At 42.2% G+C, this 16,452-nt stretch overlaps 1 protein-coding gene across 1 annotated transcript; it reads right to left on the bottom strand.

Moving 5' to 3' along the window:
* Nucleotides 1-2,773: 2,773 nt before the first annotated feature.
* Nucleotides 2,774-11,911, bottom strand: zgc:136971 (S9 family peptidase). Its single transcript, XM_062392466.1, has 21 exons — nucleotides 11,506-11,911; nucleotides 9,923-10,058; nucleotides 9,540-9,615; nucleotides 9,370-9,445; nucleotides 9,148-9,260; nucleotides 8,872-9,006; nucleotides 8,642-8,733; nucleotides 8,374-8,411; nucleotides 8,156-8,277; nucleotides 7,995-8,055; nucleotides 7,215-7,309; nucleotides 6,848-6,899; nucleotides 5,971-6,074; nucleotides 5,525-5,657; nucleotides 5,359-5,442; nucleotides 5,148-5,228; nucleotides 4,471-4,559; nucleotides 4,090-4,283; nucleotides 3,905-4,007; nucleotides 3,300-3,406; nucleotides 2,774-3,148 (listed from the first exon to the last, which is right to left on the bottom strand). The coding sequence occupies exons 1-21, from the start codon at nucleotides 11,621-11,623 to the stop codon at nucleotides 3,049-3,051; spliced, it is 2,109 nt and encodes a 702-aa protein (XP_062248450.1). The 5' UTR covers nucleotides 11,624-11,911; the 3' UTR covers nucleotides 2,774-3,048.
* Between the last annotated feature and the right edge of the window lie 4,541 nt (nucleotides 11,912-16,452).

Below are 16,452 nucleotides of genomic sequence, written 5' to 3'. Positions count from 1 at the left end.
AGTCCAGCATCAGGGCCGTTAGCCGGGAAACACAGGCAGCCTGAGGAGCCTGATCCTGTCCTGGAGTCCAGGAAGTTACTTGGCAAAGATATGGTCTGACACATTATCTCAACAAGCAAGATATCCAGTGTTCAGCTGTGACATGAGATGACATAACTTTCATAAACTTTGACCCAATTCAGGGACTGCCAGGACTGATTGAGGCGCCACTAGGCTGTGCCATTCCAAAGGCTCCTCCACATGCAGCTAATAAATGCAGCCTTTCATCCCTGAGCAACACGGAAGTCCTCTGTACACCATGCCATCCCTTTCTATGTGGCTTTTGCGGTCTACGTGGACATTGCGGTCTATGTTAACGTTGGACAGGCTAACTCTTTCTCCTTTTTTTGGGTTGTTGTAAGGTGAGCAGCTGTATATCCATAGAGGATCAATCCTGTTGTCTCTGGTCATCTTTCCTTTCCGATGATAACGACAAACTTTCCACCTGCACGGGAAATAAAATGCTATGCGTTGCATGTTCCACAAGCTGCCCACCGGCGCCTCCCTCAGGCTAAAATGTCACATTTTGTCCTCCCCTCTCTGCAGCCGGCCGGAGCGGGGGAAACACACCAACTCCAAAAGGCTCTTTGTGTCCCAGAGTGAGAAAAGGCTCTTGAACTCTTTCCTCTCTTTGTCCGTCTCCCACCTACATGCACTCCGCATGAGCCTGAGTCTTTCCTCTGTCTGCAGCTTTCAACAATGCTTCATCTCTGTGCCCCAGCCCACACACACCAGAATGCCACAGAGGGACGCTGTGAACTTCTCCTTCTATCTGGCTCATTCATTTTGTGGAACGCTCGCCTCTGTCTCACTCGTCCATTCTTCGTCTGTCACTTCCTCATCAACACAGTCTCCGTCCCGTCCCCTCCCACCGGTCCATCTCTCAAATTGGTGACCTCACCCCAACGCCCACATCACAGCGACCTCATCAGGCGGCAGCTGCAGTCAAGGCCACCTAGCAAAGTGTTGGTGAGAGAGGGCAGCTAATCCCGACGCTGTGTCTGGGACAGCAGGGCGCTGAGAGGAGCCATCAGACCACCTCCGTGTCTCATCTCGGACATTTCATCTTTTTAAAATCTGCATCTGTTCATTTCATCTGCATCAGTACCAACTGCAGGAATGTCCAATTGTGTTGTCTGGGAAATGAGAGGGAGACTCTTGAAGGTCACTGGCGTCTCGACGAGGTCATCAGAGCACTGACAGACACAGGCTTTGTTTTCCTCAGCTACAGTCTCACCTCTTCTCCTCAGACCTCTTCACATTTTAGCTCTTTTTTCGTTCTTTCATTCTTATTGTATTTTTACAAATACTTTGTTACTTTATCATTTCAATATTTTTAGAACTTTTTACTTTTACTATCTAAACTTCAACACAAATATTTATATTTTCGACTCCTTACATCTTTAAAAGAGGCTTGTTACTTTCGTTTGAATTCATTTTAGTAGTATCACTTTTCTTTGTGTCATCGAGCTCGGCCTTCCAAACATTTTGACAGATTTCGACCTAAATGGAGAATGACACACAAAAGACGTTTTTTTGTGTATCTATCATTAACAGATGTAGCTCGGCTTTAAAGACACATCAGAGGACGCATGGTGCATATGTCCTTGACAAGGAGGAACAACTTAGAAGAAAGTGAAGAATCAGCCAACATCACTGATAGAAGCATAGCAACAAGAAGTTCCCCATCCCTGCCTGGACTCATCCAAACAAAGAATACTTCATTCGATACAATAAACCAAATTCGCCCTGGACAATTTTTCATATTCAGAAATCTTTTTGCTTTAACCCTGTTAATATGTTTGTTTTATTATTTTGGAAGCAAAATGGTTAAAGTGAAATGGTCTTCGAACTATGTTAATGTGACATGAGACTCATTTTGCTCTGCACAGATACAGCCAGTAGAAACGGCCGTCACTGGGGAACTTTTACTTGATTAAAGATGTTGAATCACTACTTATACTTATTACTTGAGACAAGTATCTGAACTCGTTATTGAGTAAAGAATATCTGTACATTCGCTGTCTCTGGAAGCTTTAAGATCTAAATTGCAAACCATCCTGACATGGAGGGTTGGGTTACTGGGAGCAGAAGACACTCAAAATCTATAATGGTCATGTTGCAAGACTTTGAAGGGAGAATAAATAACTTGGCTTGGAGGCCAGCACTACATTAGACTGTGTGTACGGGCAGCTCTGTGAGGTAGGTGGTCAAGAGCCTCAGCTAAAGGCTCCAGATTAGGTTTCGAGTGGTTTGGGGGGGTTTACAGCTCTGAAGTGGGTCTGAGTGGCTACAAGGCTTCAGATGTCACGTTTTTGAAATGCGGTCGTTTAAGTTACATGAGACACTGAACTCTTAGTCTCTTAAGAGTTTTTAATTGGTAACTCCGATTTTAAAAGCAAGCAGCCACCAAGAGGGTCATACCTCCACCCTGTGACTTTAATTCTACTGTGAGTTGATGTTATGCATTCACTCTGATGCAACTCATGTTCAACTGGTTTAGTTAAAAATATATTATTTAAAGTCATGCGTACATATTTGCTCAGTGAAGAAGTTGCTATACTAAAAGGTTGAGTTTGTATTTGGAGTAGCTGTTCATAAGTAGAGACTGCCATCTACTGGACAAGGTGCAAGTTACATTTACTGTATCTGATGAGCCATGTTTATCACATTCAATCATATTTGTAGAAAATGTTATAAGACTCCAGATATGAACCACGAGCCACAAAACACATTAGGTTTAGCAGCATCATTTGTTGATTTATTTGTTTGTTTATTCATTGCTAAAATAAATACATAATAAAACACATTTTTTGACATTTTTGACACTTTTATATATGTAGCAATACAGGTTTGTAAGATTTTTTTTATTTCATGCCATGTTTGTACAAAATCAGGTAGATGTTTTTTGTTAAAAAGGCAGAAAGATTCAATACTGCTGTGATAGTAATCTAATGTAAACGTCATGTTCAGCAGTGTGTGTGTGTGTGTGTGTGCATGTGTGTGTTTTCACAGGTGCTGGTACAACCACAGCACTGTGTTGAGGAAGCAGTTGGCCTGTGTGTCCACTCTGGACAGTGAATGTCCGTCTTCTGCAAACCACAACAGCCTAGACAGACGAACAGAACACAGATCAAATCAGACTTCACCACAATTTATAGTCTTAAAGCTTTGATAATGTTTTTCTTGGATAGAGGAATACTTGAGTTTAATTAAAAGTTGGTCTCTGGTGTGTTTTCTTTATCTGATGTAATTTGTACCTGACGGGTGATGATCTGCTCTTCAGTGCTTTATAGAGCTCCAGACCTTGATGAGGGGACACACGTCTGTCTCTGCCTCCCAGCATCAGCAGCACTGGAGCCTTGATCTACACACATACACAGACAGACAAATTATGTAGTGTACAAAGGCACATTTACATATACAGGTACAGTTTCTTCGTGAAACTGACTTCTGATCAGGCACTGAGTGATTTTACTTGGGAGCCGGATCAAAACGTCTTGCAGATAGAAGCTGATTCCTCTGATTTCTCTGTTTCCCATAAACATTTTCAGACAAACTCTGGAATAGAGACTTTGAATTATTTTCAGTTTCGCATCAGTCGCGTGTTAGAAAAGTAATCAACTTGCTCGCTGGCAATTCTCTTGAAATTTTCTTAGTGGGCCACATAGAGCCCCTCTAGAAACGTTCAGAATAGTAACCAGAGCTCTGTGCATGTCTGCAGCTTTTAAGTTCAACTTTTAAAGATGCATAGTCTTGTTAATTAAAGAGAAAATAAAACTCAGAATAGAAATAACCTGAGAACATGTTAGTCATATGTACATTATGATTGAAAGGCTGTATTTTGAGTGTGCATGAGTCTGACCTGAGCAGCATGTGTGATGGGTGACTTCTCTAACATGAGAGCCAGGGCCTCAGCAGTGGGGATCTGGTCATACGAGTACTGGATCCCCACACTGGTGTAACGCCTTGAGGCAGGGAGAGAAGAGTCAAAGGAGCTAAAGCTTGTGTCCATCATTTGGATGAGTTGTTTGTAAACATGTCTCTCACCAGTCCACTATGTCACTGGTTCCCAATAACGTAGCAGCATTAATGACAGGGTTCCTGGCTGCACACGCTCTGTAGAACTCAGGGTACTGACCAACCAGGTGACAGGATAGGAAACCCCCGTGAGAGCCACCAATCACGGCCAAGCGTTTGGGGTCAAGGGTCAGGTCGCTCTGCAGCGCAGTAAGCACGGCCCTCTGGGAAAAGACAGTTAGTCACACAAGACAACAAATCATTTACAAGGTGATACCGAGAGGGGCCGCAATTTGTCCTTTTCCTCCCTAGTGACCGATTTATGGGATTCTCATGTTTTTCACTTTGCAGTTATTCAGCGCCTGCACATTATCCAGGTCTTTGATTCAAAACAGTGGGAACAGCTCGTACCTGCACGTCTTTTACATCCTGACTTCCAATGTGACCAATCAGGGACAAAATGCTGTCCTGGCCAAACCCTGTGGATCCCCGGTAGTTAACTGGAAAGAGAGACACAGAGAGGGAGGGAAGAAACAAAAACTGAATGGTGTTTCAGACAGGACCATCAACATCTTTGGTAATGTGAATTTAAAAGGTTCAGTGTTTTCACCTTTTACCAAATGGTTTGTGTTTCTTTAAAAATGTTTTTTATCAACCCTCGCAAAAAAAGAAACATCTTGTATAAGAGTGTGAGTGTAAAATGCAAGGTAAATAAATGGAAAAAATAGAACGACAACAATGTTTTTCCTGAAAATAACATAAAAACAAAAAGTTTTTAAGAAATCAAAAAGGATTTCTGACTCCCTTTGCGGCTGTAATCTTGCCCATTGTGGGAGTAATACAGGATGATCTTATTTCATCTTATCATATGTAGTAAAAAAAATCTATTTTCAACTAAAAATTATTTTATTTAATTTGTGTTCAGTTTTTATGACTGAACCAGCTCCTGGCTCTAGCTTGATATTTAAGTTTAATCAGTATCAATGTTCACATCTAACTCACAGTGATAAAGCAAACAGGCTTGTTTCCCTGAAACTCATTCTTTAGGTTCCCTGCGTGCATACAGCTGAGAGAATCAGGAATCTCACCCATGAGCACAGCAAAGCCAAGTTTAACCAGTCCAGCTGTGGTGCAGTTCCACTCTGCAGGGAACTGGGAGTGAGGACCACCTGGAGGAGCAAATAGACAAAAACTTTTTATAGTGGTATTAAAAAGCAGTGTGTTTTACTATGTTTCTTTCCTGTAAGCAGAAATACAGAAAGACAACATCCTCACAGTAAAAACTAAGTTTACACAAACCATGGATGAAGACGACCAGAGGTAAACTGCCCTCATGCAGGGGAGGAGACGGTTTAACCAGGACAGCACCAAAGTCTAGACCCGCTGAGGTAACAGAGACAGAAAGTAAGAATAGAGCTAAACTTCGGACTGAGTCCTATTATCAAAGAAGTGACTGAGAGCTCACAGTATTGAGTGTTTTCCTCCTCAAGTGCAGGTGTGACATCAAGAATTGTCCAAGGGAAATCAAAGGTCATGACGGGCGGCAGCAGGGTTCGCCAGGTCACAGCTTCACCTGCTGAGGGAAGGAAACCCACCCTCTGTACACACACATGCACACACATCCACAATTATGTTCTGGTATGTGTTTGTATGTTAGCAGGGCAACACAGAAACCACTCAACTGATCTTCATGATATTTTTCAGGCATTATTCCACATTTTCATTCATTTCTCAGAGAATAATTCAAGGATCTTAATGAAACGGAAAGAAAAATCAAGCACACTTGGGACTGATATTTGTGACTGTGTTAAATTTTTATGCAGATCCCCCAAAAATGTGTGGTGTCGGTGGTGGTGTGTGTGTGTGTGCGCGTGCGTGCGTGCGTGCGTGCGTGCGTGTGTGTGGTCTGACCAGAGTGGGTGGTGTATTGGGGCTGGAGCAGCAGACGATCATCATGTCACTCTGGACTGTCAGCAGCTTCCAGCTGCCATAAACTCTGCGAACATCAGAGAGACCTGCAGAGGACGGAGAGCAAAACAGAGAGACAACAATAAAGTATATGAAGTGATGAAGAACAACAGGAGGGAAAAGTGATAAGAGCAGGATCATTTATAGAGATAAAAGGTCCCAATAAAGTTTCTAAAGTGTTCAAATAATATTTAATGTGAAGGTCACAAATATCCAAATCACAGATACAGCTGGAGAGCAATTTCTTTTGAAATTAAATATTTAAATTTGAAATGTTGAATAGTCTCAAGCTCAAGTAAAATACGTTTCAGAATACACAAATCTTTACCTCTAAAAACACTAAATCTCAGTGCACATTTCAGCAACTTTTTCTTTTATTCTGGAATTTTCTAGCAGATTGCTGATGGTGACCTTAAGCCTGTTGGTCTCGTCATACCTTTCAGTTCACTCTCGTGTTCCTGGTGATGAGGGTGAGGAGGAGGAGGAGGAAGAGGCGGAAGGGGAGGAAGAGGAGGAGAAGGAGAGGGAGAAGGAGAAGGAGGCGGAGGAAAGTCAGTGTCAGAGGGAGGGTGAGGAACTGGACCAAAAGGAAAAGAGGGAGCCGGGAAAAGAGGGGAGAGAGGAACATGAGAAGGAGGAGAAAAAAGAGGAGGAGGAGTATTGAGAGCAGGAGATAGGGGTGGACTGAGAGGCCAACAAGGGGAGGGAGGAGGGGGAAGGACAGGAGAGGAGGGAGGAGGAGAAAGAAGAAATGGAAATGTGGACAGAGAAGAGAGACGAGGAGGAGGTGGAGGAGGTGTAGGAGAGGATGGACTCTTACTATCAGATAGGGAGGAGACTTTTCTCGTTCTTCTGTCGACCATGAAGAGATCCTAAGTCATGATGAATCCACAAGAAGAACAAATACACAAAGATGATGAGACATTTTTAGAATTACACAAATTTTCTCTCTGGCAGAGAGTAGGATGAGAGGATGGATATCCCTCTCACATCTGTGTATTGATAATGAAGCATGAGCCAGCAGGTGATTAGCTTAGCTTAGCATAAAGCCTGGAATAGAAGAGGAACAGCAAGTCTGGCTTTGTTCAGTGTTGAACCAATGTTATGAGCAAATTTACTCCAGGTTCTAAAAGAGCACAGAAGCATATTTCCTAAAAAGTCAAACTGATCCTTTAAAACATTGTTACCTTCCAGTTCCTGCAGGCGCTGCTGAACACCACTCGCTGACTGTCTGCAGACCAGCAGCAGGATGCCAGAGCTTCATAAACTCCTGCAAACTCGCCTAAAACACGGACAAGGAGAGAAATAATCACCTGTGAGTTTAGATCATTTGAATTTCAGCTCTGGTCTTCCAACAAGCTCTATCATTCTCTCCATCACTGAGCAGCTCTGGTATGACTTTCCGCTAACTTTAGCTCGTTCAAGGAATATCAGCATTCTAAATAATGGTAGAGTCCAATGAACTTCTCTGACAGTAAAATAAAAAAATGACTAAAGGGCTGTTATTATTATCATATAATTTGTCATTGTATATAAATGTATTACTATATTTTACACATGTTTATTCTATTGTGCAAACGTATCAACAAAACTGTCATGGTGGTGCATGAGGTAAGATCAAGGGATCAGTAACATCAGTAAGATTAAAAATTTTATCTTACACACACTATGCAGAAAAGATGTTGAGTTGAGTTTACATTTTTTGATTTTCTGTAATTTCATTTTGATTTAAGTTCTATCTATTTGGTTGAATATGTGTTTTCTTTTTATTCATAGTAATTTATAATACAGCTTACAGTGAAGTTTACACAATGAATGGAAGTCAAAATATGAAGTCTCTATTCTTTGTCATAAGAGTTTGATAATAACGTATAAACTGCTCCATCTGATGAGTTGACTCATGGACCAACAATGTTATCAGAGTGAGCCATGAACCACAACACTGGATATTTGTACATGTGACTTACCGGTCCGTGGTCTGTTGACAACATCCAACAGTGTGGTTGTCTTCCTGCTCTTCAGGTCCAGCTGTGAAGGATTAACAGTCACTGTTTAACTGATGTCACAAGAAACACACACACACACACACACATGCACATGCATGCACCCGCACTCACACACTCAGTACCTGTTGCAGACTGTGGCACTGATTGTGAGGACCAAACACTCGTCCCTGCAGGTAGATCAGCGTGGACCCGTCTGGACTCAGCCTCGGACAGGACACTGACAGGTTGTCCCCTGACAGACACTCTGGAGTGGAGGGATGAGGACATACAGGGGACAGATTAACTGAGGTTTAATTAGTGAGTTCATTCATTAAATCAACAAAAGGGACAACATCCTCACCACAGTGTCCATCCAGGTCTAACTTGAATAACGCAGACCTGAAACACCGTTTAAAGAGAAGCAGACATACAGGGAAGAAGAAGTCAATACTTACATTTGGTAGTGAGAGTCCTGCTAGACCCCAAAACTGTATTTTTACACAAGACCCCTAAAATAGATTTTTCTGGTACCAAAAAAGGTTTGAATGTAGTTTCTGTTATCTTTGGTCAGTTGCTAGCTAATCCTCTATAGTTATAATTAAGAATGATGATCTTAACAATAAATTCACCTGCGGTTGGAACAGAACTTCAGGCCGAGTCTGAAGGGTTCATGGTACCAACCAACAAAAAACACAGACTGACTCCCGGGAGCCCACAGAGCCTGGGGAGAGAGAAGGGGAGAGAGAAAGGGAGAAAGGGAGAGAGGGAGAGAGAACGAGAGTGAGACATTAATTACAGTCCAAATGGGTCCTTGCTGGGTCAGACGATGGGGAAGTGTAAATGTCTTCGCCCTCCTCACCTGTCCAGGAGAGACGTCAGGCGGCACGCCCTGCAGCACAGTGACGGTGCCGCTCTGCAAGCTCAACACACAAATCACTGGGCTGCTCTTGTTGGTCAGAGCCTCGCCCCAGTCCTCACAGTACACACTCCTGTCCTGTGTAACAGATAACAGACACGAGGTGAATGTGAGACAAGTCAACAAACATGTATTCTACAAAACGTTCAATGCTTCTGTCGTGTATGTGTGTGTGTGTGTGTGTGTGTGTGTGTGTGCGTGTGCGTGTGTGTGAGATACCTTCCCACATGCAGATTCCCCATCACATGTTTGTGATGATGTGTTCTTGCTCTTCTCAGCGACATAAAGCAGTTTGTTCTCACACTCAGACCACGACATACACCCAAACTGAGCTGGAAACACACACACACACACACATTGACATGAATATTTGTGTAATCATATACATGAACACTAACAAATAAGGGCACAAAACAAATCATTTAAAAAAACATGCCTCACCATCGTCATATAATCGGCCATGTTGGTTGAGGGCAGTCAGGTTGAGGCATTTCCTGAGGCCATTGCAGTCCCAGATCTAACAGTTAAAACCAAACATCAGTAGTGTGTCCACATGTTCACAGACAACTCTCACAGGGCCTGTTACCAGAGTTACCATCCAATCTTCTCACCTCAAGGAGCTGGTGACCACCGGTTTCTCTGACAACCGCCCTCAGGTCTTGAATGGGAGAGCGTCCACTCAGTAACCTGAAGGACAGGAGAGAGGTCAAAACCTGCTTTAGTTCAAACTGTTCAGATCAGTTTGGCTTCAGTGAAAGCAGAACGCCAGGCTTAAAATGGTGTTTTACTGCCCCCTCTGGTTAAAAGTTGAACCTCTGTCCACGCCTGACATCACTGATATCTGATATCTACGTGTAGCCTGGAGTGTGCTCTGTTCACTTCACATCACTGCACAGAGGTGACAAGTAAAAATATTTTAAGCTCAGATTCCAATATATTATTTAGCCAATTACATATTTCTCACACAGTTTTGATTAGTTAGGACGGAACTCACTCTCCAGACACTGGTGCACAGGACCCAGGAGGGAGGACAGCCCGGATGCTCTTCTGATCGTTGACGTCTGCGATCACTGTCCACTGCTGAGAGTAGCGAAGTCTGGAGCATCGGACCAGGTCGCTCTGACTCCACTCTGAATGCAGACACAGAGATTAGTTACTCAATAAATCTTCTGCATTGAAGTTATTACTACAAATAACACAAATTTACCACTTTTATCTTTGATATGAATTGTTGTCATTCATTGTTTTAGCTTAAAATGATCCGCTCTTAGACGTCACTTTACGGCAACTCTTTGTTGATATTAAAGCAACACTGTGTCAATTATAGAGCAGCAGCACCCTCTGCAGTCACAAGTGGTATTTAATTATGTTGGGCTGCATGTTGGATCACATTGGTGTCTATCAGGTGAACCTGCAGAGACAGAGTAGAACCCAAAATACTTCCACACTCAGCCTGTCAGATGCTTTGGTTTCATGATTGTCTGCTCGGGGTGGCTTTACCTGCCAGGATCTTCCATGTTAGTACCAATAATACATTACTGGTTTACTTTAATGACAGTGAACACCCTCTGCTGGATCACAAGGCAAACTAATCGAGACATCTGATGTGCTTCTAGACTGAATATTTTGAATTCTAACAGGTCATTACAGTTCAAATATTAACTTCTCCACTCATGTGAAAATGAATTTTTGAATTTCAAATTAAAGGGACAGCCCTAGTGAACCATCAAACTATTTTTGAAGCTACTATTAAGTGCATAGTGTTGATTTAACCAATCCTTTGTAAATTGTTGTGTTTATGTTACAAATGTTTATAAACACAAACATATACCTACATAGTTTAGGCATGGGTATGCATGTATATATCTATGTATGTGTTTAAACGCATATATGTATATATCTTTTTTGTTCATTTAATATGATCATCATTTGTATTATTTACTTTAACATTATTATTTTTTCTTTCTGTACTATTATACATTTTATTGTTATTATAATTTATTTTTTCCAAACTTAAGTGAGAGAAACACTATATGTTACATATTTTTACTTTAAAACTAAGCTTAATGGATCACTTTGTAAAAGGTACATAGCTGATGATGAGAGCCTCGAGTGTTAACTCTAAGTGACTCCAAAAAAAAGAATAAATAAAATAAAAAAATCATAACGTGTGTCTCATGTAAGCTGTTGAAAACGTTTAAGCGAAAGCGATCCCACCAGGTCCATTTAAACTTCATACTTCAGTCAGTGATAACTGGTAATGAACAGTTTGTCTGACTCACAATCCATAGCAGTACACAACAGTGTGGATGGTATCCCAGCAGGGGAGCAGATGGCCTCACTGTGTAAACCTTGTTAAACCTTTAGGACACGATCAGTGGTGTTGGTAGCAGCGCGCCTCTGAGCTGCTGCCATGGAGTCCAGGAGGTCAGAGTCACTCACAGGCTGACTCATTAAACTCTCATTGGGCGAGGGTCTCTTTAATTTTCTGTGAGATCCACCTGCTGAATGTGTGTGTTAGTGTGTGTGTGTGTGTGTGTGTGTGTGTGTGTGTGGGTGTGTGTGTAAGCAGCTCACCAGCAGTCACGGTGTAGACCCGGAGCTCCGGGAGCTGCTCCTCTCTCACATGGGCAGACAGAGGCGCAGGGAGGCCGCTGACCTCAGTGTACACCCCGGTGACTTCACGAGCCTCCATTCCTGTCTGGACGCACACGCACGAACCTCCAGTAGTGGAACTGCAACACACGCACACTCACCCCCACACGCGCGCTGTCAGTGCACGTGAACACACTAACTCACTACCGGGAGCAGCAGCAGAGATGGTTGCATCACGTGACTCTGTGGGTTCTCAGCAGCAGGTCGCCTCATGGACTCAGCTACTTCACCTCCGTTAGACTGGACTGAACAGTTCACTTCAGTGTTTCTGCTGAAGCAGCCTCCATGTTGACTTCATGAACGGACCATACCACTATGCTGCAGGCTGCAGGGGCGCACTGCACCACAGTGACCTCAGGGGGGCAGCAGGGAGGCACTCAGACTCGGATCTTAGATTTGTTTATGTTTTCAACTGGACGATATTAATTAGATTAACACTGGCTTGTTGGCTTATTTTCAAATACAATTTTTCTTCTGTGGGCTTAAGATAAGACAAGATCAAACATTATTGATCCACACACTCAGAACATCCTGTTATTTCAGCAGCAGGCAAGTCAGAATGACAGAAACAGAATAAAAACAAATAAAATAAAACTACAAAAACTGAAATAAAAATGCAGAATATGTACATAATATACATATTTTACTGTAGAAGTGGTTTGTATAAAATGTTATTGAGCAAAGTGCAGAGGTAAAGGGTGATTGCACAGGCATGTAAAAAACTGTTTGAACTAAGAATAAGGAGATAAGATACATAGTATAGCATGCTGTATATGTATTTCCTATATACATGTAGTAAACTAAGAAACTATATAATATTTGAGATGCTACAACTGTAGAAAGTTGTATATACTTTATAGGTTTAAATTCAAAATAGTATGCATATAGAAAGTCATGCAGGTATAAATATAAAAATGATTTGGTGGCAGCAGCCTCCAGTCTTCTACCTCTTCACTTTAACGTCGCTTTAAAATAAAACCTTTTACAGTTGATTGCCAACACCAGCTGTTGATACACACTACTGACGTCAGCAGTCCTCTGAAAAAACTCCTATTATAATGGAGTATCATAATGTGCATCAAAGTCAATGTGCTAATGAATAAAAAAAGACAACGAGGGAAACCTGTGTCTCCACATGTGATGAGACTTCAGAACTGGTTTAAAGTATTTTGTATTTCCCCGTCAGTGTTGTGTCACAGTCGTTCACACACGGCTTCATTCATTCAGTCATTTACTAACTGAAGCTCTTTCAAATCTTGAACTAATCTTACAGTTTGTCTCTTCACACACACACACACACACACACACAATGCAGTGAGTCTTTGAACCACCGACTTAAAGTTTTCTGGAAAATGTCACCAAGCTCTGCCTCCAAACATCTGGAGGTCAATATTCAGTCGAGGTCAGAGCTGATGATCAGTGAACATATTGCCTAGACGATGTTTTAATATATTATCAGGGAAAAACCTTCATTTTTAATTTGTACTAAATCAACTTGGTTTTAATGAAGAAAGCTTGTACAAATAAAGTTAATTTATGAGGCTTGAAATGTTGATGCTAAAAGAGTACGAAACCTAAATAAAAAACTTTAAAACTGTATGAAAACTGATAATGCAAGGAATAATTCGGGTTTTGTCAGTTCTATGGAAATATTGGTACCGAAGATACTGTTGTGATGTAGCATTTTAGATCCTCTATACTCTTCATAGGGTTCCTTCTATTATCCTCACAGCCGGATTAATGATGTGACCAAGCAGAGAAGGGATCAGGAATGTAAAACTTGTATTTCTAGAATGTTTTTTACAAGATACTTGAATTAGCTGATCAACGGAGACGCCTCTGGAGGCAGAGGGCGGATCACCTCAGTGAGGTGAGGCCAGATGCTGGGCACCTCTTCATCAATGTCAACAGCTGATCTATGACATCTTCCAGCACTTTAACTACCTGTTCTGCTGTTCAACATTTCACCCAGCAACAGGCCAATCTTCCTCCTGGAGTCGCTGCCTGTCTGCCACTGTGCTCCTGGTGTCCTCCAAGCTGACATGGTTGAGAAAACTGTCAAAAATGATCTTGGACAGCGTCTCCATCCACCTGGGACCCTGTTTGAGCAAGTCTGTGCTTCTTCATCTTTATGACCTTGATCTTGAACACACAACTGGCTTCTTTCCACCATAACCCTAGAAGATTTATATCCTGTTCTTCTCCTGCAGAAGAGAGATGGTGTAGTCAGTCTGTTCGCTCATTGGCTGCATCTCCTCCTCAGTGATCTGGGTGGATGCAACATCAACAGTGTCCTCAGAGAGCTTCTCCTCCTCCTCCTCTGCGACTGAGGTCTTCCAATGAGGAGTGGGGTCAGTCTGGCTGCTGATTGGCTCAGGGCTCTGGGCTGATGAAACATCAACTTCCACCTGTGGGTGCTTTTCAGAGGAGGCAGCACCTGCGACCGGCTCAGTTTGAATAGATCCGCGCTTCTTCATCCTTTTCAGCTTGATCTCAAAAACGATTGGCTCCTTTCCACCATAACCCTGGAAGTTTACGCTCTTTTTCTCCTCCTGCATAACAAAATTATAATAATTAAATCCTCCACTATCCTCTCCGCCGTTTTGACCAGACGATCCGAATTACATACATTATGTTTATAGATGACAGACAGTATTGTATAAACTGCTGTAACTCCATGAGGTTTGTGAAGGTGATGTAAGTGAATGTGAATGCTTGACTCATGTGTAGAACAAGGGTGTGAAGGTTGAACAGCGCCATCTAGTGCTGACCACGTAAACACCTGTAACTCCTCCATAAATCCATATTTCCCTTGATGCTACTTTGAATTTGATTCCCACGCAGATTATTATGTTTTTTTAAATAATCACCACGGTAAATTAGATCTTGAATACAAATAAGAGTGGATAATAAATGTAAACTCACATTGAATTCATTAAAAAACACTAGGGAAGTATTCTGGGTACAGGTTGGTTTTAAGCTAGCACCGTTAGCTAGTTGCTAATGACACACGGCAGATAGACGCCTCCTTCCTGCAGAGATCAAGCTCAACATCCCGGTGCAGGTCGTCAAACAGAAGCGTTAGCTGTAGCATAGCTCCCCTGTCCAGTCCACCTGCTCACCCGGGTTCCTCGCATTGACACAACCCCTAGCTCGAGCAACAACTTCCGCCGGAGTCCGCCGCGAAAGTCAGCAGCATGAGAAGCAGGAGAATCACCTGCATTTAAACTCAGGGGCGGCTCCTGGTACAGGCGACAAAGGCACACAGACACACAAGTATATAATAAGGCTTGCGTAGGTCAGTCACCTGAGAAGACCAGCATGATTTACACCTGAACCAGCACAGAGAAATGATGAAAAATAAAATATAAAACTAAATATATAAAAAAAAAAAAAAATTAAATTAAATTAAATTAAATAAAAAAATTTAAAAAAAAACTGCACACGCATTTCAAGCCCACTGCGCACATCCTGCGCAAAAGCCCATCGCGCCCATCCTGCGCAGAACAGAACTGCGCACATCATGCGCAGAAGCCCATTGCACCCATCCTGCACAGAAGCCACTGCGCACATGCGGCGCAGAGGCCTATTGCGCACATCCTGCGCAGAAACCCAATGCATATCCTGTGCAGAGCCCATTGCGCAGGAATTGCACGTGCAGTTTTTTTTAGTTTTGTTTCCATATGATGTCTTGAGGCTGCCCCGTGCTGGCTGCTGGGTTCCTCTGCTGCTCTTGTTTGGTTTGTGAAGCTTGTGATTAAGTTGTCCATAAAAGAAAATCTTTAATATCCTTCAAGGGCAATTTGAGCAATCAGTGCACGACAAAATAAACCGATATATACAATGTAAATAAAACACAATATAAAAACCCTATAGACTAAGTAGCAGGGAATAATTTGCTTGATAAGTCGACCAACAGAAAATTCCCCATCAACTATTTAGAATTTCTTGAAACATTTCATTCTACTTTAATTTCCTTTTGTGTTTCTAGTTATTAAAGTTGGCGACATTTCCTTGATAAATGTGTGAAGGTTTTATTACCTCTGCTAAGGAGGTTATGTTTTCACCTCTGATTTGTCAGTCAACAGGTTTATGTAATAAACTACTGGAACAATAACCACACAACTTGGTGGAAGGAAGCTGCATGGATCAGAGATGAACCTATACGCCTCTGTTGAGCTCTCCTGAGTGAAGCTCATAAGGTGTTTTATAAAGATGTGATCGAAAATGTCAGACCGAGTGAATCCACTGTATTTCAGCATGAACAGGGGAGAGCGTGGCCTACGGGATAGAGCGGGTGTTCTGCAACAAGAAGGTTGTCGGTTCGAAACCCACCCTTTCCTATCTGCATGCCTTAGTGTCCTTGGCAAGACACTGAACCCCTAAAATGGCTCCTCATAAATGCTGAGTATTCTAAAAATGTAAGTCGCTTGACATGTAATGTAAAAAGAAGGGAGTTTGATTTCACCTCACAAAAGTTCCTCATAGCAGTATGATGCATACAAAGTAAAGTATAAATACCTACTTATTTTGGCAGTTGATGTCACCACCCGTGGCTCCGTGGACAGGCAAGCCATCATTTAAAATATCCTCCTGGATGGCTCCCTGTGTGAACATTCAGGCAGAGGCTTGCACAGAATTTGCGCTTCTGCCTCAGGTGTGTCCCTGACGTACACGCTCCAACATTTGCAACTATTGATACAATAGTATTGTTCAATACAAGCACAAGAAACATGAAATAAAAATATCAAGTGATAAACCAATTGAAGTTTTATATTCCCTTTATCTTTGTTTCTGCTGTAACTTGACATAAGAGCTATTTCTCTAACTACTTTACATGTTACAAAACAAATCTGATGGACACTGACT

Source organism: Platichthys flesus, chromosome 7 (genome assembly GCF_949316205.1).
Source record: "Platichthys flesus chromosome 7, fPlaFle2.1, whole genome shotgun sequence".
NCBI classification, from domain to species: Eukaryota; Metazoa; Chordata; class Actinopteri; order Pleuronectiformes; family Pleuronectidae; genus Platichthys; species Platichthys flesus.
This window is presented reverse-complemented; position numbering and strand designations above follow the sequence as displayed.